Source organism: Archocentrus centrarchus, chromosome 17, assembly GCF_007364275.1.
Source record: "Archocentrus centrarchus isolate MPI-CPG fArcCen1 chromosome 17, fArcCen1, whole genome shotgun sequence".
NCBI lineage: Eukaryota > Metazoa > Chordata > Actinopteri > Cichliformes > Cichlidae > Archocentrus > Archocentrus centrarchus.
In genome coordinates, this window is record NC_044362.1 from 13,681,027 (window position 1) to 13,707,208 (window position 26,182).

Genomic DNA, 26,182 nt, shown 5'->3' on the forward strand with positions numbered 1-26,182 from the left:
AAATTTGTTGCACATCACATTTTGTCATTTTTTGTAAGTTGTCCCTTTATAACATCTCAGGGTGCATGAAGTCATTTTGGAAAGTGCAGGAAATCAAACAAAGGTGTAGGCTGTTTCAATCGATGGCCATTTTTCTCGGGCAATGTCCTAAACCCCGAGTTGATACTAATGCCGGGTTGAACACTTTGAATTGTGTAATGTTAAAAATTTCATATGACATTTAGAACAATGTTTGGAAAAGATTTATTTTTAGATGTTTTGCTGGCTTTCCCACAAAAAAGAAAAACTATATATATAAAACAATAAATACAACATTTCATGGTTGTGTCAAATTCAAACAGATTTTATTCTTATTGAAAAACAGCAAAGACAAGAAACTATATATGAAATTGCAACACTTTTCAAAAAAAAACTTGACAGCATTAAATCACTGCACTCCGTTTCCTTAAACTTTACAGTGTCAGTACCTCCTCCTACCTCACACACATATTCCTGAAAAATAAAACTTCATACTTCTGTTTGACAGAATGCTCCCAGTGTCATGCACCCGTGCAACCTACTGTAGCCTGAGTGATGTGCTGCAGAATAGATCATGTCATCCAAGAATGCTGTTAAGTGCACAAATGTCTGCAGAAATTGTGCATGGGTCAGTCTTTTTTTTTTTTTTTTAAAAAAAGATTCATTGGAGAAAAGGTTCACCACTGAAGTAGAAAGGAGGCTTTCCATTACTGGCCAAAACCCTTCCACTTTCACTGAAAAGTCTTTTTCATCCACTGATGTGCTTTATCTCGTCATTCTGTATAATGGTTGACTAAGAGACTAATAGCAGTTTTGTACAGAGTGAGGGGCTTGTGGTTGGCCACAGGATATTTACTGCTGCACTGCTGGCTGCCTAATGGATGGAGATGTGGTAGGTTATGGGCAGGGAGATTTTTCTTTCTGTGCCTTCACCATCATCATCATCATCATCATCATCATCATCATCATCATCATCATCATCATCATCATCATCATCATCATAACACACATCACCCCAAAAATGACCTTCTTTTTTCCTCCCTAGATCTTTCTGTCTTTAACTCTAGCAGCCTCACTTTGGCCCACAGCAATTTCCGTTTCTAATTTCTTCTCTTTTGTTTTATTCATTCTCTCATTTTCTTAGCCATCTATCCTGTCTGTCCGACTCTCTCTTTACTCCTCCCATTGCATTTTTTACATGCTCTCTGCTGCTCCACCCCTTCCCCTTTCCATCTCAGCTGCTCTTTTCTATGGACACTGCAGTTGTGTTGCTCTCCCTTCAGGAGACATGAATATCTGCAGCTCTGCATGTTTGAAAGCCTCTGGTGGGCGAGAGATTCTCATCACTGCAGCACAGTATGTATGTGTTTGCGTGCACGACCTTCACAATTGGGTATGTGTTTGGACGCGCGCACACAGATGTGTGCGTGAGTGCATACATTTGTGTGTGTATGTCTGGTTTGTGCAAAGTAATCCTGATTATACTCACCTCCCAGTGTCCCATTTTAGGAGAAAGGCAGGCAAAGGATGAGGGAGAAACAGGGTGAGAGAGAGAGAAGAGGGAGGAGAGATGTTCTGCCACCACGGCAAACACCCTTCATATGAACAACAGAGTCAGATCAGTGATTCCCCCAGGCGTCTGCTGCATTGGCAGGCCGGCGGCTCAAGCAGTATTTCAGTCTGGAAACAACTAAGAGTATCTACTCAGCCTGCAGGAGGATTACACTCCTTGAGTGCAGAACTGGCTGTTTCATCATATATAACCACTCGTCTTCACTGTTTATATTCAGTCCTTCCTCCATTTTTTTTTTTATTCTTCATGAATGTTTATATGTGGTTCATGCATGAGTGTTACATGTGGGATCGTGTTTAGTCCCAGCCCACTAAAGAAGGGCTCACAATGGTGAAGACACATGGGCTTTTGATGTGATTGGTCTACAAAGTCTGCATTTGCATTGTATTGTGATCTATTATCATAAAGGTCTATTAGCATTTAAAGTGCTCCCCTTCAGCTTTCCTACAGTCAATAGGAGTCAAAGCATTAGAGCCTCTGAAGACTGCTGAGTGCGAGCAGATTAATCCTGAATCAGGCTCCCTGAGATCGGCTTTTATTCAGACTTCTTTCATGCACATGGCCATTTCCCACTGAAATGAACTGAAAGATGAATAGGCAACCTGTTTCTTAACTGGGAGAAATAATGATTTTTTTTCTGCGGGGAATCGAGCGTGTTTGTGAGTGAGTGTGGGAGAGAGTATCTGTTTGGGTGACTGTGCGCGTGAGATGGAAATACAAAGAGACACAGGGAAAGAAAACCTGGATTCATGTTTGTTTGTTTGCATCATATGCATTATGTGTTTGACCCTTTGGGTGTTTGTGTCTTTCCGTTCTACTGCTGTGTGTGTGTGTGTGTGTGTGTGTGTGTGTGTGTGTGTGTGTGTGTGTGTGTGTGTGTGTGTGTGTGTGTGTGTGTGTGTGTCACACACGGACACACAAATTGCATATTTGCCCAGAACTGGTTGGCTCCACTGACTGGTTTTGGGCACTAGGCCTGATTGCCCTTCTGCAAACATAACCAGGCCAAAATGTACGCGCTCAACCTCTTGATACACACAAATACACACAAACACAAAGCTCCAGGGAACAATCCTGCTCGACCCATGCCAATGTTCCCCCAAACGCTGTTGACACACGCAGTGTTTGTATACGCATGCCACATTTTTCCATAGGCTATCTTATCAATTTAACCAGGAGATGAAAAATAAGCGGTACTTTTGTGCAGCACTGTTTGCTCTTGATAAATGATTCATTTTAGAGGAAAGTGTGATCAAGGCCATGCCCGCAGTATCTATTTCAAGCGGTCGCTGAGTCATCCAGAAGCCTGGCTGAATACCTGTAGCTCCCTATTCTCCTCTCTAGTGAACTGTACTTTAGTGTCCAGTACTGTGAAACGGTTTATCTGCATCTGCAGGGCAGGGTGTGAGTTTGCCACTGTAGTTATGTGCTTTTCATTCAACCTGTCTGTCAGGCCGACCTGCTGTAGTTTTAACAATGCTGTTTCCTATATTATATTATATTATATTATATTATATTATATTATATTATATTATATTATATTATATTATATTATATTATATTATAATTTTTTGTATGATTAGGATCATGGATAGAAGAATTTTTCCTATTTATGAATAGAGAAATAAAAAATTTTAATTAACTACAATTACAAATTAAAATGTCAGTGTTAACAAACTGAATGAATTAAGTAAATCAGCCGGACATTTTTTAACTTATCTCATTAATGCTGCTGCTATCTTGGCATTGGTGTTAGGGTATTAAACATAAGTATCTAATATGAGATAATTCATAGACATTCAAGACAAGCATGAAACACTGACTATTATGAAATGTTAATCAAATAAAATAACAGATGAAGGTTAGAAAGGCCATTCTTTAACAAGGAGTCTCATTTTTTCTGTATCTAAGAGAGATGAGAGCTCAGGTAAGTGTGGGTAAAGTATTTAAGGTAATTAATGCTGGGTTTTTTTGTGTAAATCTCTTTCTTTCTCTCGCTCTCTCTACAAAATGCAGTTTTTAAATGATGATTTCATTTATTAAGGGAAAAAAGTTATCCAAGCCTACCTGGCCCTGTGAAAAAAAAAAGTAATTCCCTTCTAAACCTAATAACTGGTTGTGCCACCCTTGGCAGCAAGAATGGCAATCAAGCATTTGCAATAACTGGTAATGAGTCTTTCACATCACTGCGGAGGAATTCTGGCCCACTCTTCTTTGCAGAATTGTTTTAATTCAGACACATTGGAGGGTTTTCGAGCTTGAACGGCTTGCTTAAGGTCATAACAAAGCATCTCAATCTGATTTAAATCCGGACTTTGCCTCGGCCACTCCAAAACCTTCATTTTGTTTTTGGGGTTTTTTTTCTTGAGCCATTGTAGAGAGCAGAATTCATCATTCCAACAATTACGGCACGGCGTCCAAGTCCTGAAGCAGCAAAGCAGCCGCAGACCATCGCGCTACATCACCATGTTTGACTGTTGGTATGATGTTCTTTGTATGAAATGCTGTGTTAGTTTTATGTAGATGTAACAGGACTCAAACCTTCCAAAAAAGTTCAACTTTTGTCTTGTCAGTCCACAGAATATTGTCCCAAATGTCTTGGGGAGACAAGATGTTTTTTTGTCCTTTGTGTTCTTTTTGGTCAGCAGTGGTCTTCTCCTTGAAGCTCTCCCATGGATGCCATTTTTTTCCAGTCTCTTTCTTATTGTTGAATCATGAACTCTGACCTTAACTGAGACAAGTGAGGCCTGCAGGTCTTTAGATGTTGTTCTGGGTTTGTTTGTGACCTCCTGGATGAGTCGTCAGTGCAGTAATTTTGGTAGGCCGGCCACTCCTGGGAAGGTTCACCACTGTCCCAAGTTTTCTCCATTTGTGGAAAACCGTGGTTCACTGGAGTCCCAAAACCTTAGAAATGCTACCACGACCATGTAAGCCTTTCCAGACTGACAGATGTCAATGACTTTGTTTCTCATCTGTTTCTTTAGCTGGTGGCATGATGTGTTGTTTGAGATCTTTTAGCCTACTTCACTTTGACAGGATCTATTTAAGTGATTTATTGATTCAACAGGTTTTCCAAAAACTGTGGTTAATCACAGTTAATTCATGATTTAACAAGGGGCCAGGTAGCTTTGGATAGCTTTTAAAAGCATTTAAAAACTGAATTTTGTATTTACTCTGGTTATCTTTGTCTAATGTTAAAATTTGTTTGATGATCTGAAATATTTATGCAAAAATGTGCAAAAAAAAAAAACAACTAAGAAATCTTGAAGGAGGCAATTATTTTTTCACAACACTGTAAGAACATATATGAGATCAAAGAGAGGGTTAGTCATCTCAGGCAGGCAGCTCTGGCTGTGAGCACAGGAGCCCCACCTAGCTGTTTTTAAACCTTCTGCTTGTCAGGGGCAAAACAGCTTGTTTCATACAGAGGATGAACTGAGTGCTGCGCCAAGGCCCAGCATAAAATAAATAGGGATTATGTTTATATTTTAATAACATAGAGCATTTCTAGTCGAGCTGGAAATAAGCAGCATAGGTTCATTTTGAAGTTAAAATGGCTAAAAGTAATTTTTTTAAGCAAAGGTGCCAAATATTTGCTAGTTTCAGCCTCACAAATCTCAAGGTTTTACTACTGAACATCACTGAATATCCTGAGGTATCAAAGAAGTATCTCTGGATTTTGGATGCTTGCAATCATTTACTACTAATTTTTTTGAGTATATGGCATTTTACAGCATGGCAGTAACTATCCTTAATCTGTCTATCAATTCAATTCAGTTTTATTTATACAGCGCCAAACAGTCGCCAAAAGGCGCTTAAATCACTCTCTATGTTTGTTTATCTGTCCATCTCTCTCTATTTTTTCAGTCCAAGGTCCACCTACACTGTGTACTTGAAGCGTTAATAAAGACCTGAGTGGAATATAGAGCCAGATGCCCTACAGACACACACACACACATGCATACATGTATATGCACATGCCCTAAACCCAGTGCAGTAGCCTGCTCTAATTAACAGCCGGGGAGTCCATGTTGTGGTAGCTGGCAGAGTGATAAAAAGACCATCTGAACCCTCTCAGGAGAGGGGTGGGATTCGGGGAGGGGAGGGGAGGGTAGGGGGGAGCAAATGTAGGCCTAGCATATTCTATGCCTTTGGGGAGCTCACCTTCTGACCTGCCCATCGATCTCGCTCTTCTCCTTCCTTTCTCTTCCTCCCCCTTTCATCAGTGGTCATACCACTAGCCTCCATCAAGGTAGATCATTAGCATTGATCTGTCAGGGATGCTAGAGGGGTGGGGGGGTTCAGAGGTGTTAGCGTGGTCCACTATGTCCACTTCAGTCTCTGCTGTCTGCACGAGGCCTAATTGCTACTCTAAACATCTCGATCATCAAGTTTTGATTCCTCTCTTGCTTTTCTTTGTGGCATTTCTCCACTTTCTCCTCTCAGGCGCAGCATCAGCAACAGCTTGGCATTCCTATCTGACGAGGTCTCTCTAGCGCTGATGACTGTAGAAAGAGAGAAGGAGAGCGATAGATCCTATCTCAACTCAGCCTCTCATCCCCATCGCGGAGTGTGTGGGAACAGATGGTATATGTCTGTCATGTGGTTAGGTAGCAGGGGGCCCGGAGGAGGAGAGGAGGAGAGGAAAAACACACAGACAGTTGATGTGGCCACGGTCTGCATCTTGGACTGTGATCAGCTCCAGATATGTCTGTGATTCTGGGCTCAAGCAAAGCAAACTTTAGCAGGTTTTGTTGTGCCTGACAATCAAGATGTTCCGATGGGTTTGAATTATTAGCCAAGAAAAAAATGCCATCTCAATAATTGCTTCACTGCTGCAGGAATGTGGAATATACAATTATAGTTCCAGGTATGGAGGAGGTGTCTGTGTGCATGTGTGAGAGAGAGAGAGAGAGAGAGAGTGGTTTAAAGGGTAAGGAGGAAAGGAAACAGGAGGGCTGATGGATGCTTGATTATGTGTCTGGCCATCTGGACTGTTGTCACCGAGATTCTTAATCCCATTCACCAGAGAAAGTGTATGTGAATGTGTTTGTGTGTGTGCGAAATAGAAAGCAACTGCTTTTCTGCGTGCACACGTTCATTTTCCTGGATATGTGTGAGCGTGCCACACAACATTATTCGACACTTTGCAGAAGTCTGTGAAGATGCTAATGAGAACATAGCCATAGAAGCAAATATGTACACACAGACAACACACACACTTGTCCTCAGCCCCTACAACGTAATAAGACTAATCCAGATGCATTCAGACACATCCCAGATTGGCCTCTCTAATCATTGGTACGTTTTAACAATTACTGCTAACAAGTCCTTATTACCCCCAGTGCCCTGCCCCTCCTCTGATCCCAGCTTCTAATTGCTGCTGCTGTTTCTGAGCAGCTTTCCGCATAGTTATTAGACAGGAATCGTTAGCAGCACATAACACAGAACCACACCTTTGAAAACTCATAGTTCATCGCCACTGCCACCAAACACCTGTAATTCTAAGTTAGTAATGCATAGCCTGTGTGTATTTGCGCGTGTGTGTAGGCACTTAAGTAACTCCTGCTGACTGGGCGGTATGTTTATACTCTTCCAGAAATGGCCTGTCAAACACACAGAAAAATCCTAGCTGTGTTTCTACCCGCCTGCTATATCACCTAATGACTAGCTAGCTGTAGGAATGAACACAAGACTTTGATCATCAAGGCTATAGTGGCTCTGCTGTCTTTGCTGGTATCTTTACTTCCATGAGCCTCCAGATGTTTAAGGAGGTGTTTGGGGGGGGGGGGGCTTTCACATCACTGCATGTGTGGGGAAGTAAGGACTGAATGCACGGCAGTACAAGCTGACAAATCAGTCTTTTGTTTTCTTTCTTTTTTTTTCTTTTAGAAAAACCGAGGCTCTGCCGTCCCAAAGAAATAACAAGTAAACACATTCCCCCACCCCATTTCAACCCTGTTCTTTGACTTACACAGATTGGGCATGAGCTTCAGGGGGTGTCCTCTGGTGTCTGGCAGAGAGACTTTGGGACTTTGGCAGTGAATCCTTTGGGTCCTGTGGTGGCTGCTGGTGGGGCTTCAGTGGAACGGGTTTGTTCAGGCATACTTTAGGATTCGGGGAATTTGGAGATACGGTCAGCACCATGGGCTCTTTGTCGTGTCCCTTGAGTTGTTTGGGAATGTTTTTTTTTTTTTTTTTTTTTTTTTTTTGCAACGTGCTGGAGCATCTTGCAAGGGGAGGCCTCTGCTCCTGTTGCTATGGGGTGATGTGATTGGTTGGCAACAATGTTAACGGGTGGGATGTGTGAAAATAATGCACACAGGTGTTGCCAGGTTTCCCAGCACTACACTGCATCATGTTGAGATGATCACTGTTTGGTGCATGAGTAAAAGTGCTACCAGCGGACTTAAGCAGGTGGTGCAATTTCATGTTTTAACTGCCGCATATTTCAAACTCTTTTCATTCTCTTGATCCTTTCAGAGGACCTGCTGCCATTCGGCTTCCCAAGCATAGACATGGGTCCTCAGTTGAAAGTGGTGGAAAGAACAAGGACAGCCACCATGCTGTGTGCTGCCAGCGGCATCCCGGACCCCGAGATCTCCTGGTTCAAAGACTTCCTGCCTGTCGACCCCAGCACCAGCCAGGGTCGCATCAAACAGCTCCGATCAGGTGAGACGGATGACTTTTAGTCAGATTGTTTTATTTTCCAGTAGCTGAGCAAACAGTGCATTTACAGCTTTGCATTTTTGCGATCAGGTAAATCCCTGTTGCTCTAAATTTGGTGATTATTTTAATTATGATTGAGGGATTACATGCTGTTCTCTGAGTTTATCTCTATCCTTTGGGGGTATAAAACCTTTTTAAAGCCAATTTCATAAAAAGGATAATTGTGCCATACTTAAGCCAGGGGAAAAAAAACATGCTTTATTAGCATTTGGGAGAATGGATTATTAAAAAAAAAAATATATATATATATATATATATATATATATATATATATATCACTGTAAAGGCAAAACTCTCTTTCCATTAAGAATCATAATTGTTCAAAAAACAAAACAGAAAAACAAAAAGCAAAGCAGAATCATGTAATCATATAGTTATTACAAAAAGGTTAGAAAAATCTGCTTGTCTTCATCAGTTTACCCAATACATGCAAAATAAGTTTTTCAAATTAGGAATTTAACCGACAATGCTTTTATCTCGACCCACTCTGCCTAAAATGGTGTGACATAGGCTCGGTGCCCTAAAATGTGGAGGTAAGATCACATTACCAGCCACACAAAAAGGGAGGGTCTTGTTTTACCAGAGAAAGGAGAAACGATGTGTCTGTAGAGACAGATCGAGGGATGAATACCGAAGAATCACATCTTGTGCTTAAGACAGTTTGTTCAGCTTTGTTTATGCTCTTCTGTATAGATGAGTACAGTGTCTCCAGGAGGAGGCAGGAGCATTTTTTTTTCTCAGCCAGTCTCACTCAGCCATCCTCAGGGGGAATGAAAGTGATGGTGAGGCGAAACCATTTTGTTGTTGTTTCATCCATATTCTCTGTGCTGCTCCGTCCTGCCAGCTCTGATATATCCCTGCTGTCAGCCAATATCCTTCCCTGATCACCAGTGCCCTCTGTCAACTACGTGTTTGCATTTCCATTTGCAGAATTTATAATGTTTAAATAAATTTAACATGCTGTCCCAGGCAACGAGTTGCCATCTTTAACAGCTGGTGATTCATGTCGAAGAAAATTCCAATGAGGGCTTCACATTGTTTCGTATCACTGGGTAGGGCTAGTTAATAATAGTAAAATAAAATAAGCCATGCTTTAGGCTAACACAATCTCTGTTTGTGTCATGGTTAGCTCAGTCTCAGTGACTCAGTAACTAAAACTAACGATAACCAAAGACTCGACATGCAAAGAAACATACAAATCAAACTCGTACTTAAATAACAAGGCTAGAAAATACCATCAGAAAATAAACAAGGTTTTAAAACTTCTAAATACAAGGAGCTAAATATATACAGGAGGTGTAATAAATGCAACAAATATAAACTATGCTGACAACCCCATTTACCAAAGAAACAAGGAAGAAAACTTGAGCATAAATCATTCTCACAGCCAAGAATCATTAACTCACAAAAACTCTAAACCCAGGACCATGACAGTTTGGATTCTTAGCTTAATACCGACAACTACAGAATTATACCTTTTCTTTGTAGTTCAGCTTTTAAGACAAGGCTTTTTAGTTGAGCAGTAATTGATAGGTCTGGCAATTATACTTAAATTTTGGATGCCACGTTTGGTTAGCGCTGATAGAGTGGAAACTTGTGTAAATAAGTTTCCAAAGCCATTAATGTAAGCTTAGACAGCACCCAGGATCAGCTAAGATGTGTTACTGCAACACATCTTAGCCTTGACTCCTGAAAAATAGATTAAGATTAACTAAAGATGAAGTGCTCCTTTACCTCTGAAGTTATATTAATGTAAGATTACTATAGATGGTGAACTATTTACCAGGAATGCTAATGATTGCAGCTTTTTGAAGGATAAATAAATGCAGTGTTTAATCTGTTCCTTACAGTTTCTTTTCTTCTGTTTTTTTCTTGCTCGTTCATATTCTTCAAAGACAGCTTATCGTGCAGTGCACACTGCTTCAACATCTGCAGAATTATACTGCCTTTTGAAAGTAGCCTAAATTGAGTAGCTCCATATGCTCTAAAGAAAAGTAGGACTTTTAAACCTGTGTGTCTATCAGAACAGTATTTTATTATTTACAGTAAACACTATTCAGTTGTTTTTATTCATTTTAGTCCCCTTGTAACAACAACAAGTAAAGAGTCTCCCTTAGTCACGCACAGGACCACACACAGCACAGGGATGGCAACAGGCGGCCGCAGTCCCTACAGACTAGTCTGGCACGCACAACCAGTGGGGAAGCACATTAGGGGGCTACGAACACGCTACAACTGAAGGTCCATCTTGTAGCTCTTTTTCTCCAGTCGTTCTCATAATGATACACTTTGACATCACAGCCAGTGATTTTGCAATTAGCTTGTGACCTTTAATCATCTTGTGAACAATAAAAAAAAAACACATTTTATTTACTGTTTTTTTCACATGGTGTACTTCTACATGACAGTCATGCCGACAGGGTGGTGTGTGGATCTGAATGTGGAACACAGGAGGCAGATGTACTTAAGAGAGGGCAAGCCTTTTATTCAGGCTGTAAATAAAGTCGAAAATTATAAACTAACAGAAATCCAAAAACCACAGGAGATCACAGAGGAACACACACACACACACACACACACACACACACACACACACACACAGATGGATAACAGACCCTTTGACAATGAACAAAGGGAAGACAGGACTATATATACACACAGAGGGCTGTTTAAACGGCAGACAGGTAGAATAAGAATGAGATGAGGTAAGAAGAATTGGGGAATCAGGAGAAGACTGAAACAGGAAGTAAAACTAACACAGGATATGAAAAAAAAAAAACAAAAGCTGGCCTTCAAAGTAAAACAGGATGCAACCAAAGGGCACATTGGTAAACATGGAGACAAGAAGACTCACATGAAAACAGAGACAGAGGAACGCTGGAGGAGAAAGGCTGGTACCCAGAACTCCACAGCAACTAAACAGAGACCAGATCTGAAATAATACAGCAAAAACCAAAGCTGAAAATTACTTGGATGATAATGAAATCAATGCAAGGTTGCAAAACTCCCCCTTACAATAATCCGAAACCCAAATTTGCATGTATTTACTAAAGCTTCAAACTTCAAAATCAGCACAAAACCAGGACAACCTAAATGGGCAATAAGAGTGAGTGAACAGAAAAACATTGAAGCAGACTGTGCAGAAATAAAAACATAAAAATAAAATTATACACAATTTCTGTGTCACCCCAGTATTGGTGCCATCCTTTACCACACCTGATCCTCACTGACCATGTGTTCATTCATCTCATTATTATTATTTTCTCTTTTAGTTTTGTTGTTGTTGTTATTAAATTACAGTATTTAAATTTCCAGCAGCTTAAAATTGTATAATTCATAATCATTTATCCTGTTAAGTTTCACTTGATCTGCTCTGAGATGTTTGTTCCTTTCTAGTGTGTCACACAGACATGACATTGATTCAGCGGTACAGTATGTTAGGCCACATATCACATCAATGAAACAGTAGCAAGACGAATGGCCTGCTGAGATTCACTGCAGGCTTTAATAGGATTTGAAATCACCAAAACCTTCACAAACCCAAACAACAAAATGTGCTGTATAATGAACCGAACAGTTCAGCGAAATGACTTGGAGGAAATCAATTACACCTGAGCTGGGCAAGAAATGTGTTATGGATAAAACACTCCTTTAAGATTTGTTTAATGGAGGCACCTTCTGAGCAATGCCTCTGATTTAGTGGATAGCTGCCAGCTCCTATTGGACTGCAGCCAGGAATCTGTTTTGGGCCGCAATCATTGAGTTCTCTCTGTCTCCTCTTTTCTTTTGGAAATACTTTTATGACCCATATGGGTCAGGAAGAATAATGATACAGAGAATGACTGCAGTCAAATCCCACAAAGGATGTCTCATCTTAGTCATTTCACAGCCCATAAGTATCCATCATGTGTGGGAGCTTCCCCAATGCAGGGAACTGTCCATGGTGGCCTTGGACAGTCAGGAAGTCTGTGTTTACCCATCTCAACCCCCCCCCCCCCCCCCACACACACACACACACACTCCCCCATCCTGACAGAAACATATGGTGCAGCATAGAGATGAACTTTTCCTGACATCTGCATGCCTCAACCAGGTATCTTTTTTCCATGCCATCTGCTGCACCGGTTTATATGTGCATGAGGAGAACCGTGACAAGCTATTTGTCTGCCCCTGACATTTGGGACTTAGAGCTGGAAAGTTAACCTAAGCACTTAACAGCTTATGTAGACCCACACTCTTAACAGATGGCATTCAATATGGACCCCAAGGTTGACTGCGGGATTATATATATATATATATATATATACCCCTCTTTGGTAAGGACTGTGATCTGATCAAAGGTTAATGGTCATGGTTTAAGTCTGTTTTGGTTTTGTAAAAAGTCAAACATTATTTTAATTGACTTTTTGCATGCAACAAATAAAATCCTTTATCGATTTTCAACATCTAAGTAGGGTTCGGTCATCAAGACTGACTCAAAATGTTGTCTCGTGCATCACGAAATACTGTTTTCATGGAGTTTATATTTGGTTGGCTGTTAGTCAGCAGGATATTTCAAAATCAGATTTCAAGGGAATTTGAAGTTGGGACATTTGCCAAAAAGCAAATCTTTCATTTTTGGTAACAATTAGTTTATAAGAAGAAAATCTAAAAATGGTGAGCTGTACAAATCCTTTTATAGATTACGCTTTCAGGCTGACAGGCTGAGAGTGTGGAGTTTGCCTGTGGCACAGACAAATCTGCAAAGAAGCAATACAATCAGAAATCATTTCTGTTTGTGTAGAAGTGCGAAGTGCTGAATAAAATCAGAACCTAAATGTTTTGAGCATTTTTGTGTCGAAGAATGGTTAGCCAGTGAGTTGCAACATTTTTTGCTGATTAGTTATCTGCTAGCCAAGTAATCGATTTATTAAGTAATTGCTTCAGTTGAAAAGTCAATACTCATCCAGTACACTGAACCTAAATTGCTTAATGAAACTTTGCTTTGAGGCTTTTAGTTTATTGCGTTTTTGTTCCTGTCCTAGAAAAATGTAAATTAAATACCTCAATTGTAATATTATGGAAATAAAAAAAAAAAATAGAAGCATCATCATCAGCAGTTTATTCTTCGCTGTGTTAATGTGTTGTGTTCGTGAATTTGTCTCGACTGTTGTTAACATGTGCCTCCAGTTAATGTAACGTCTCAGCTTGTGGCAGTCTGGAGCCAGGCGATCTGTTTTACCCAGATGTCCCTTCAGAGCTATCAGATTAGCAGTATCCGCTGTCATCTGATCAGCTGAGGCTCAGCCCACAGACATAATACACCATCCACGATTTCACAGTAGCTCAATTTACTTAAGTCACATCTCATTCTGGGTCCATCAGCAACTTCCAGACAGACTAATGAACTGCTCTCCCTCCTCATCTCATTTCTTTTACTTTTTGGAACCTTTTGGTTTGCTTTCCCACACCGTCATCACATTGTTTTGTTGCCAGTTTTCTGACTACACTTTGTGTTTACGTTCGTAGATATTTGCCTGCTGACCTTTCTATGTATATATTCAGAACGCCTGTCTTCTCCAATGTAACATAATGTCATGTTTTGCAGAAAAGAAGATTTCAATTGGCAATTTCAAATTTGGGCTGATTGTTAGCCACACGAGCTGCTTCCAGCTGTCACGCAAGTTCTCATTTGCAGATTTCCACCTGTCCATTTCCACCTCTCCTCCTCTCTGTCTTTCTCCCGCTTCTCTTGTCTTCCTCTGCTTTCTGGTACAAGGAAGAAGGCTCGTCTTGTAGAGCGGATAATTTATTCCTGTTTATTTCCCAACTCTGCCCTGAACCACAGGGAAATGAGAGACGGAAAATAGGGAGAAAGAGGAGGGCACGAGCTGTTCTCCTGTCATGTAACTGCAGAAGACAGAAACAAATGGATGACAGCTTCAGTGAGCGGCGTCTCAGCTCACCTAACACGTTCACTCCTTTAACCCTCTGAAATCATGGTGTTCAAACTTCTTCATATACTGACCCAGTACTGTGTGTGTGTGTGTGTGTGTGTGTGTGTGTGTGTGTGTACGTACACGTGAGTGTCCAAAATGTACATGTAGTCAGACACTGGTCAACTGCTCATTAATGCAAATATCTAAACAGGAGTTCACATGGCAGCAACTCAATGCATTTAAACATGTACACACAGTCCAGACAACCTGGTAACATTCAAATCAAGCATCAGAGTGAGGGAGAAAGGTGATTTAAGTGACTTTAAACATGGCCTGGCTGTAGGTGCCAGACGAGCTGGTCTGTGTATTTCAGAAACTGCTGATCCACTAGGATTTTCCCACACAACCATCTCGAGGGTTTACAGAGAATGGCCCAAAAAAGAGAAAATATTCAGTCAGCAGCAGTTCAAATGCCTTATTGATGTTAGAGATGAGAGGAGATTGGCCAGGCTGCTTTTAGCTGATAAGAAGGCAGCCGTAATTAAAATAATCCCTTGTTCCAACCAGGATATGCAGAAGAGCATCTCTGAATGCACAGCTAATCAACCTTTGAAGCAGATGGGCTACAGAGCAGCAGAAGACCACACCAGGTGCCACTCCTATCAGCTAGGAACAGAAAACTGAGGCTATAATTCACTTAGAAGATTGGAAAAATGTTGCCTAGTCTGATGAGTTTCAATCTCTGCCGTGACATTTGGATGGAGGGTCAGAATTTGGCATAAACAGCATGAAAGCATGGATCCATCCTGCCTTGTATCAGTGGCTCAGGCTGCTGCCTGTGGTATGATGGTGTAGGGGATATTTATTATTTATTGGCACCCTTTGGGCCCCTTAGTACTGTACTAACTGAGCATCATGAGCACAGCCTACCTGAGTACTGGTCCTGGCCATGTCCATCCCTTTTTGACCCATTTTCTGATTGCTGCTTGCAAGAGGATAACACACCATATCACATCACCTGCAGAAACTGTGTGACACTATCATGTCAATATGGACCAAAATCTCTGAGGAACATTTTCAGCACCTTGAATCCAGCACCTTGAATCTGTGCCACAATGAATTGAAGCAGTTCTAAAGGCAGGAGGGGAGACTGAACCCTGTACTAGCAAGGTGTATTTAATAAAGTGTCCAGTAAGTGTATACTTAATACTGCTACAGAATATTTTAGAAACAAATTTTTAGTTTCTCTACTGCTTTTTAATAATATATAATATACAATGAAACATCCAATGCTGGAGCAGATGCTTGATGTATTTAACATCTACCAATTTTTGTCTGGTATTGTCATTCTGTCACTACTGCTATGTACCTCTGCCTATTATTTCATGGCTATATCTCTCTTTCCTGGAAGAGGTAATCCACATCTGCTGCTCTTCCCAGGGTGTCTTTGTTTTTTCCAAATAAAGAGCTTTTATAGTCTATCTCTAAAGGCTAGAGGGTGACATATTTTGTGTGTGGTGTGTGTGTGTGTGTGTGTGTGTGTGTGTGTGTGTGTGTGTGTGTGTGTGTGTATATATATATATATATATAAAACTTGACTATATGAATTGTTTAAGGGTCAGCTTACCTAAAGTGAAAAAAAATAATCTATAAATAACTTGTTTCTGTTGCATTAATCAGCCCACTAAAATTAGCATCCCAACAGTTAAAACATACAGCAAAGATATTAATGTGCAGTCATATTCAGAAGTGGCAAAGTATACGCATTCGTCACTAATGCAGAAGTGCAGATACTTGTGTTGGTTCAGCTTACATTAACCTCTGACAATAGTGTCATAAATGATGCATCAGTTATATATTTTTTTAGATCTTTCATATCTTTGTGTGCGACAAGCACCCGTGATGACTACACCAATAGGATTGTCTTTTGTGTGCTATTGTTTCCTCCATTTAGGTTTAAATGGGTTAGAGGGTTAAGGGGGTACACTAATAAAGTAGTTGCACTTTGTTAGTTCCCACCTCTGGTTGCCTTTTTAATTGAATAATTTTTAGAAAAAAGTCATTCTGCATAATGATCTAATGTGCAGGTGTACTTTCTTTCATTTTAAAGTAAATGCAGGGATTGTATTTGAGTATTTAAGCTTTTGTAGTGTTTTCACTTGGTGTATTGGGTATGGAAACTAAAAATCTGTGTAAGTGAAGCACAATATATCCTCCTATTCTCCAAATATCCCTATGCATCGCTTACCAGCCAGATGCCTTTCATCAGTCTCACAGAAGATCTGATATAAAACACAGTCCTTTGTATGAGACTTAAACTTGCTCTTTTTATGTGGCTGTTTATCTACACACTTGTGTGTGTTCCCATTTCTTCCTCAAAACGTGTGTATGCCGTGTGTACTTCGATTTGTGTCACTTTCCGCTCTGTGCAGTGCAGCAGAGAGTGATGCATGGTTTTGCGCCTCCTCCTCGGGCTGCATGTCAAAGTCAGTTTCAGATGAGACGGATGTGACAGAGCAGACTGAAAGAGGAGGGGGAAAAAAAAAAACAAAACCAAAGAAAGAACATCTCTGCTGGTAATTCAAAAGGCCGTTAGCTAAAAAACACAGCAATAAGAATGGCATCCCGCGAAACAAAAGAACACCTGACGAGTGCTGTGTGTAATTATAGCACGTTTAGGGAGACACTGTTTATGACGGGGGGGATCAGAGCACGAGGATGAAAACCGAGGAAGTGAAAAAGCCGAAGTGCATCACTGGGTCGTTGCCCTGGGGTAAAGCTGTGTAGCTGCTGCCAGTTAACTGCAAAGATAGAAACAGGCTTTCTTCATCCAGCAGTATGCCTGCTGCTGGAGAGGAATCACCAGCTAGTACAGAGGTATAAACTAAAGGCACTTTAAGTGTCATCTAAGTTTATGAAAAGTGGTTCCCAGACTTGTTTTTGACTTCCAAACTTTTCGAAAGGAATTTCTGAATTTTTGAATATGTTGCCGCATCTTTTCACTTTTTAGTAGAAGCATGGGAGTCGGGGATGGGTAGAGGAGACACAGTTCTTTGTGGAAAATCCGGCTCCTGATACATGAGAGTGTTGTATAGACCATTCAGGCAGTGCCTTGCAGAAATAACAACTAAGCTGACTTTATTGGATGTTGAAGCAACAGACAAGGCGATACCCTAGGGTCAAACTATAGCAGATATGGCAGGATGAAAAAGGAGAGGATGCAAAGGAAGGCGGACAGCGGCAGAAACATTTTCTACAAACAGCTTTATGTCTCTCTCTTGCAGGAGCATTACAGATTGAGAACAGCGAGGAAACGGACCAAGGGAAGTATGAGTGTGTGGCCACCAACTCTCAAGGCGTGCGCTACTCGTCTCCCGCCAACCTATACGTGCGAGGTAGGACCTGAACGCAGAACGCACATGCACATACGCGCATAGACAAACACACGGATGTCACTATGATGAAGGTGCCCTAGGTATTATTAATAAAACTACCTCTTCTGTATTACTGTGCTCTTGAACAAGTATTACTAACCCATCCATTGTCTACAATATATGTTGACTCTGTTGTTTGGTATTTCTCACAACCACCTTTAACAAGTCCACCTTAAACCTTGGTGCGAGCTCTGACAGTAGAATCAAAGCGAGGATAAAATGGGGACCACACCTTGGTTTAACTGCATGGAAACATCACTGATCTGTCTGCTAAAGTGGTTTCTGTACTAGAGGCAGATGAATTCGTTGACGATTTGAATGAAATGGGAAGTAACAGTTAAGATGTCATTTTGGCTTTACAGTGTTTACATTAATGGGATCATTGTGCCCCACCCCCCACCCCACATGTTTAAAGCTGTGGGTTGTAACACTGGCTTATGGCTCAAAGACCACAATCAATGTTCAGAATTACAAGTTCTACTTTCTATTTTACGTGGGATAACAGAGAAGTGTGTATGCAGTTTGAATGCAGGGTGTGCGCGTGCGTGCGTGCGTGTGTGTGTGTGTGTGTGCGTGCGTGCGCGTGCGTGCGTGCGTGTGTGGTGCAGTGAAGTGAGTGGCTTTGCGCTGGCCGTTTTTATTCTCTCTGTGTTTCCCCGTTCTCTCTCTCCCCTCACACGTCATTGTGTTCTGCATCAACCCCCTTCCATCCCTCAGAGCTTCGAGAAGGTTGGTGCGCTCTTTCTTTTCTTTTGTTACTCCTTTGTTTCAGAAAGCTTCACTTATTGAAACAGAGGGAAACAAAAAAGGAAAAAAAAAAAAAAAAACAAGAACAGTTAAAGGACAGCGGAGTAGATTTGAAGTGAAATGATTCAAACCTGTATCCAAAATGATGAGAGTAAAGCTGCTGCGATGATGAAGTGGTCTGCCTACGCAGCAGAGTGCATTGACTGCATTGTGAGGCCTTGTGTGCAGAACCCTTGGTATTGCCTTCACTCCCCGATCAATGTTTTCTGCATGGTATGATCTTGTTGTCATGGAGACCCAAGAATTGGAAGATTAAAAAGAGGCACTGTTTGCATGGAAGGAGTGAGAGAGAAAGAGAAAGGAGCACCGCTTGCATGTTTGTTGACTGACGGACTGACACGCGAGCATGGCACAGTGTGCTATCACGCTTATTGATATGCTCAGATTGTGATCCGATTGAACTTGCTGTCTTGTCATGTCTTGTTATTGTTTCTTTTTTCTTTTCCTTTTTTTTTCCCCTTTTGTAACATCTTGTTTACCAGTTTGTCCCTATTCCCATGTCATCACATCTGCTCCAGTGCTGCACTTGTTGAGCGGAAGCCTTGCACTTGCTTGTGTATGCCCCTTTGTTCTGCTGTTTTACGTTTGGTTTGTCAGAGGAGAATCACTTACTGGCACAAATTCATGCACTGAAGCACTCAATCACTACACTACAGTTCAAAATACATGCGTTATGATTCAGCATCACTGACTGGACATAAAAGATGGACATATCCACTGTGACCAGCCATCGGTTTTTGGACTCAAACGCAAAGTGCATCCATAAACTGCATGGGTGCATCCCACAGACACAGATACCTGCTGTTTATTGCTAAGCAGTCCTGGATTTATATGTATTGCCGGTGTGTAAAAATTAACTATCCTCAGCTTTAGGAGAGCAGCATGCTGAAGCATTTTGGAGAACCTCTGAGGCATTTTGAGGCCATTCAGGACACATAACAGTCTCTTGAACAGAGGTGCAGTCCTTACCTTATACTGTGCCCGTGCCTATGTATAATAATTAGGTAGTACACGTATAAAAGGAGAATATAAAGTCACAAATTAATGATTTCCTGCCTTTATTTCATCGTCACTTTATTTTTCTAACATATCCAACACAAATATGATCTGATTACAACAAAAGTTGCCAGTTTCATTGTCACTTCAGCTCGCAAGTCCTGGCAAGAGGTAAGTGGTTCATACATTTGCTTATCCGCAGGATCAATTTTAAATTGTCATTTAAATTGAGCTATTATTGCGATCGCCGATGTCGGATTGTCTGGTGCTGAAGCCATCCAATAGCCCGCCACTGGTTGGTTCAACTACCAATCGCGCATCACCTCACAAAGCACACTACTACGCTGGAGCACGTGGCCAAATCTTTCAATACAACAACCCCCCTGTAGGGATAAACATTGCACACTCATTCAGCAGGATGCGCTGATTGCTGGTGGGGATTTCCCATTCATAAAGGTTGGTGTGAGTTGCGCTGTACACAGTGATGTGCGAGCAGGATTTTTTTCGCTATGACATCCAGGACTGGCTAAGCAATATACAAATAAAATATTAGAATTTCAGTCTCTAAAACCGGTACACAGATAATTGCATTTATCATTTCCAGAAGGCAAAACATTGCTAACACATTCAAGCTCAGTGACACAGATCAACTGAGGCAAAGCCTAGGAGACAGCTAGCCACGGAGCCACCTGTGATTGCACACCTGTCAGGACCTGCGGTTTTTGGCACTTCTGCTATTTTAACACCCAGAGTTGCTGCTTGTGTTACATACTTAATCATAAGACAATCTAAATATGATGGCGTGTTATAAAATACTTAAATGAGCAACCCCTCAACCAAGTACAACTGATTTGAATGCATCATTGTATAAGCATTTGCAGTAATTATCGAATGACATTATTTGTTTGTTATATTAACTGCTTTTCCCAAGTATACTTAGAAGAATTTTGACTATTTAATTGTTGATGAAAGAAATAACATTTACAACATTTTGGAAAATAAGCAGCAAAACTGCCTACCTCTCACTCTACTACACTGCCAGGGTCAGTTCTCGTGGTACCTTTTTGTTTGACTTTTTTAGGGGGGGTTTTGTTGTTGCTGCTGCATTGCAACTTTTAAATAAGCCGAACATTTTTAAACCTGTGCACATCATAAAGATTCATACTAATGCTGCACAGTCTATATAGGTAACCTGTAAAAGTTTACAATATACATTAGTGTAATATTTAAAATTTACCAACTTTAATAAACTATCTGAGCTGCGTCTTACCTTGCTTGACTGTTTCTGTCTCCACCAAACATTGCGATACGTCTGTATTGACTGACATTTGAAATTAATTATATCCATTCTCATTTTTAGATATTGAGAGGGATATTAATGATTCTCTCTTATTACAGTGGTTAATGAAAGCTGTGTCCTTGAGACTGACAAGATGGTGCTGAGTAAATGTCAGCTATATCGCGATGCTGAGATTCAGCGGTAATCCTTATAGCTGTGCCAAGGTCTCCCCAGCCTGTAGCCAGACTGCCTGCAGAGGACAGGACTAATGATAGCTCTACTAATAAAGACTGAAGCTCCTGGCTCTTGCAAACTGTATAGAAAATGGTGGGGAATCACGCGTCCTGGCTCGATTAACTTTAAGCTAGAGGCTCTGTGAGCATGAAAAGGATTATCCCTTGTTATGAGCTCACTTTATTGTAAAGTGCTCACCTTTGTCTCTGCAGTGGAGTCTTCAGTCTTTGTCTGTGTTCAGCGGCTGATATTTTTAGAAATACTCCACTGCTGATGTAGGAGATTACTGAACAATCATCTCGAGTCTTTACTTTCATCCCAAATTTGCTCATAATATCAAATTCGTCCATATGCTTACACTGACATCTTTTTGATAAATATTTACCCTTCCTGTGTTGACAGATAAATACCCGAGTAAATTAAATGGACATTTTTGTCACGCCGCATTGCACCTGCTTTGTCTTGTGCATGGAGCTGTCATGGATGCAGTCTGTGTGTCTCTCTCCAGCATGCTCAGATGAGGAGATGCCTGCCCAATCATGTCTGTTTTCTAACAGATCTACCTGTTTTTGTCTCTTTGTCTCTTTCTTGTCTTTAAATTCTGTATCCAATTCTGGGTATCTTTTGAGTTTTTATTCATTTATTTATTTATTTATTTTACCTGGTTGCTTTGAACTTTATCTGTTATTCGTGAACTCACCACAGCTATTTATTTTTGATTTGTTGAAATCATGCAAAAATGTTAACTTCTATCCAATTGTCTCTAGATTCTTTGAGTAGGGGGGATGTGGCCCACGAAGATTCCAAGTAATGATGTTACTCATTAAGGAGTGGAGGTTATGCAGCAAATTTACCAATATTTATGTATTCATTTAAGTATTTAATTTTACATTTTCTTTCATATAACATTGGAATTTTTGCTGGATTTGCAAGTAATCAAAAAAAAAAGGATAATAAAGTAGACTCTTCTTGTTTTGCTACCGCTGGGTTATCTTTAATCTTTCATTTGTAAGCTTTTTTAAATTGTCTATTTTTAGGGCTTATGTTGTCTACACAGGCCTGTTTTATTACACATATACACTTTCTAGTTTTGAGTTTAGTTTCAACAATGTTTCTACTCTTTGTCTGCCTTCCCTTCATTCTCTCCTTTCATCCAGAGATTGTTTGGTCCGTTACTCTTTTGTCTCTTCTGTTTCCTGTGTTGTGACCCTCGGTATCCTCTACTTCTCTGTACTTCACATCCGCTCTCTTCTAGCCTTTTTTTCTCTCTCTCTCTCTCTCTTCTCTTACTTTTGAAGCACCTACTTTCTGAATGGGCCTGACTCTGGTATATAGCCGTGTTTTAAAATAGATCCATGTGTTTTCTTCTTCCTCGCTCCTCTTTTCTTCCCCCTTTTCCCTCCTGCCCCCCAAACCCTCTTCTAATCCTCTCTTCCCTGTCTTTTCCCTCCTTTCCCAACCCCTTTTTCTCTTCTCCTTCTTCTGCATTCTGTCTGCATCCTGATGTGTAGGAGCGACAGACACATGTACATAAGTTTATTAACTTATAAACATGCACATACTACCTCACATATCTCTCTTTTTGCTCGCACTCGTTCTTTCCCGTTCTGCCTCGTTCTCTCATGCTGTCTTGGTGTTCTTTACTTAATGTGTCCAATGATCACTTTGTAAATGCCACAACACCTTTTTAGAACCCTTGATCCACTCCTGTCCACATTTCCAATTCATTTGACTCACGCTGTATCAGTTTTGATTCCTATGTATTGTACAGTATCTTGTTAAATGTGGCTGTCTTTGCTACATTGCGTTTCATTGTCTGGAAGAGAAGCAGAGCTGCCTCTCTCTGTCACTCTTTCTTTCTTTCTTTCTTTCTTTCTTTCTTCTTCGATCTCTTTCCTTCTTTCTTTCTTTCTTTCTTTCTTTCTTTCATATTCTTTCGATCTCATTTAACTTTTCTATCCTTCGATCTGTCTCTCCAATTGTCTCTGCTCTGTCTTGCTTATCTCTGTCCCCCCTCTCAGTCTCAGGTTCTTCGTTCTCTTCTTTGTGTTCTCCACCATTTATCCCTCTTGAGTCGCCCAGGCATGCAGGTGACTATGAGTTCAGTCTCTCGATGCATCTTCCCGATAAGTGTAGTCAACCGAGCTCTGACAGATGCTAGTATTGGATATAACTTGCCACTTTGCTTGTTCTTCTCATGGGGACACAAATAGCAGGCAGGGCCATTGATTGGCCCACCATGATGCATATACTTCTCTAAAAGGCCCATCTACGCACAAGCACCTACAAGGCACGGCAATCTGAATGAAGTAAAGTTTTCTTCATAAGTTTGCTAAAGTTTAGCTGCTTAGTCACTGCTTTGAGGTGGTATATTTTAGTAAAACTACAATGGCAATCTCAAAGTCTTAGTTTAATGCATAAATTGAAAACCATAAGAAAACTCAGTCTGTTTTTTAACAAAAGAGAAACTGACTATAGGTGTCATGTCTGGATGAAATGATACTCAAGAGTTGTCACTTTATTATTTGAGAAGGCAGCTCACTCTGAACGGTTGAGCTCAGCACAAGATTTGTGTCTTTTGTTGGATTCATCAGTGCATAAAGTAATGGACTAAACTTGAAATATCCCTATGTAATTTTCTGTAAAACCCTGAAGTTCATTCTCCCCTTCCTGTTACTCTCCTCTCTTTCTCTTTTTTCTTTTTATCTTCTTGCCCTCTCTTTCTCCTAAATCTCTATCTGGCTCTCTGCCTCGCTCTCTTCTCATTCTCTCCCCTACTCCACCATTCCCCTCCTTCTTTCTCTCCACCTTTTCTTCTTCTCCTCCCACTTTCTCCTTCTTTCCTAACCCCTTAACCCCACCCCCCACTTCCTTCCCCCGGACTCTCCCTTTCCAGTGCGCCGGGTTGTGCCCCCTCGGGTTCCCATCCTCCCTTCCAACCATGAAATCATGCCAGGCGGGAGCGTCAACATCACTTGTGTGGCTGTGGGGTTCACCCATGCCCTAGTAAATGGATGCTGGGCAACGAGGACCTGACCCCGAGGATTGAAATGCCAATTGGACGGAACGTTGCGGAGCTCAATGGTGCCGAGAGTCTGCAAACTACACCTGTGTGGCAATGAGTAGCCTGGTATTGAGGCCACCGCTTCAGGTCTTAGTGAAGAGTAAGGGCCCCAGAAATCTTTAGACGCCATAGATTATTTTAAATTTTAGGCTTAGAAAGTAGAAAAGTGCAGCTATAGGTTTCCAGTCTTTTCAAATGTGCACTAGCAGGCTTCAGGCTCCCCTGTCAGTGAATGTGCAGTAATTTAAATAGTATAGTATAGCATCCTTAAATTATTAATTAGAGCATTTAGATTAAACCTTATGTCACTGCAACACTGCAAGACGAGTAAAAAAAGCATATAACCAGATAGCATTAAATCTAATATACTTTAGATGAAACATATGACACTGTAAAGAAGACTGATTACATTATTAAAGAAATATAAAATGTAATTTAAGCACAGAGGACCAACGGGATTTAAATTTTTTTTTTTAATACATTAAATTGTTTATCTACGACACTCTAATCCCCAGCTTACCAAAGCCTCCCGGCACCCCATCGTCACAGAGACCACGGCCACAGTGGACCATCAATGGGACTCTGGCAACCCCGACCCCGTCTCTACTTCATCATTCAGTATCGAGCCAAAGGGCCCGGACAGAAAGTATGAAGGACAGTGGATAGAATACCACCACCCGCTACAGCATCGGGGGACTGTACCCCAACACCGAGTATGAAATCCGAGTTTCCGCCTTTAATAGCATTGGCCAGGGCCCCCGTCTGCTCGTGTGGAGGCTCGCACAGGAGACAAGCCCCCGCCAGCCCGCCTCGAAACGTCCAAGCTCACATTATCTGAGAACACTGTGATGGTCCGCTCTGGGAGAACGAAAGAAACCCAATGGACAGGTGAGATTGAGGACTGGAACAGCTCTGTTTGATCTGTTATCAGTAGAAGGAAACACACGTTTTTACATTTTCTTTTATCTGCTGGCATGCTTCCCCAGCTGTCAAGCAGAAATATGTTCTCGAAAAGGTGGTGCCGTCATCAAGACCCCAGGCACCCAACAGAAAAAAAAAAAGCCTCTTTTTTGTGCTTTGTGTACTATAACACAAAGAGAGAGAGAGAGAGAGAGAGATAGATAGATAGATAGATAGATAGATAGATAGATAGATAGATAGATAGATAGATAGATAGATAGATAGATAGATAGATAGATAGAGATAGATAGATAGATCCTTTGCCTTGTCTTGGCAGCGATTCTGTAACTCCCTTGCTATGCTCCTCTCTCTCTCTCTCTCTCTCTCTAAAGAAGGAAAGGGTAATTGGACAGTCCTCTCTAAGTAGAGAGCACTCCCTCCTGGGGTCTGTTTCCTTTTTCAAGCATACCAACCTGTACAGTAGGTCCTTAAACATACAAGAGTGAACTGAGTGCATGTAGGGATTATAGATATTAAAGAATAATAAGAGGAGATCTATACTCTAAACTACCGATAAACTAATCCCACAGAAGACGGTATCTTGATCACATCTTAAATGCTGCAATCTGATGACATCCACAGTTTTATTTATTCTTTTAATTGAAGCTGTATTGCTTTATCGGTACCAAATGTAAAACAGCACCTTATCAGTGACCTCTAGGAAACAATCTGTCTGGCCGTCTGGCCTGAAGTCCAATAAGGATTCAGACATGACGACCTTGGCTGCCATAAATTCTTGTTGAGCTAAAAGATGGTATTATGGATTACCATGGTTGTAGGACAGTGGGATTAGGTTGAAAGTCACGTAATACATCACCAGTTCCCGATGACCTTAAAATCCAGTTCCCAATGAAAATAGACCTCAGCTGCACTACTCACTGTGTGGCTTTTCTTTTACCCTGATTCTTTGTAGGTGAAAGGCTATCGGGTGTACTACACCATGGACCCGTCCCAGCCTATAAATGACTGGCTGAAGCATAATGTCCAGGACAGCCTAATCACTACCATTCAGAGCCTCAAAACCTCAGAGACCTACACCATCCAGGTCCTTGCCTTTACCTCTGTTGGGGACGGACCCTTCTCAGACCCCGTCCACGTTAAAGTCTTGCGTGGAGGTTAGTGTGCGAGCGTGCATCAACATAATCATCGGTGATGTTCGTGAAAGAGAAT

The 26,182-nt window shown here is 41.1% G+C and overlaps 1 protein-coding gene across 1 annotated transcript in view; it reads left to right on the forward strand.

Moving 5' to 3' along the window:
* Positions 1 to 26,182, forward strand: part of LOC115796501 (receptor-type tyrosine-protein phosphatase S) — a 71,143-nt gene that overhangs the window by 21,495 nt on the left and 23,466 nt on the right. The window contains 15 exon segments of the mRNA XM_075074443.1: positions 8,075 to 8,263; positions 17,523 to 17,633; positions 18,390 to 18,401; positions 22,500 to 22,514; positions 23,885 to 23,979; positions 23,982 to 24,072; positions 24,075 to 24,177; positions 24,568 to 24,590; positions 24,593 to 24,652; positions 24,655 to 24,717; positions 24,720 to 24,800; positions 24,803 to 24,838; positions 24,841 to 24,918; positions 24,921 to 24,940; positions 25,926 to 26,127. Coding sequence (XP_074930544.1) covers positions 8,075 to 8,263; positions 17,523 to 17,633; positions 18,390 to 18,401; positions 22,500 to 22,514; positions 23,885 to 23,979; positions 23,982 to 24,072; positions 24,075 to 24,177; positions 24,568 to 24,590; positions 24,593 to 24,652; positions 24,655 to 24,717; positions 24,720 to 24,800; positions 24,803 to 24,838; positions 24,841 to 24,918; positions 24,921 to 24,940; positions 25,926 to 26,127 — 1,179 coding nt within the window.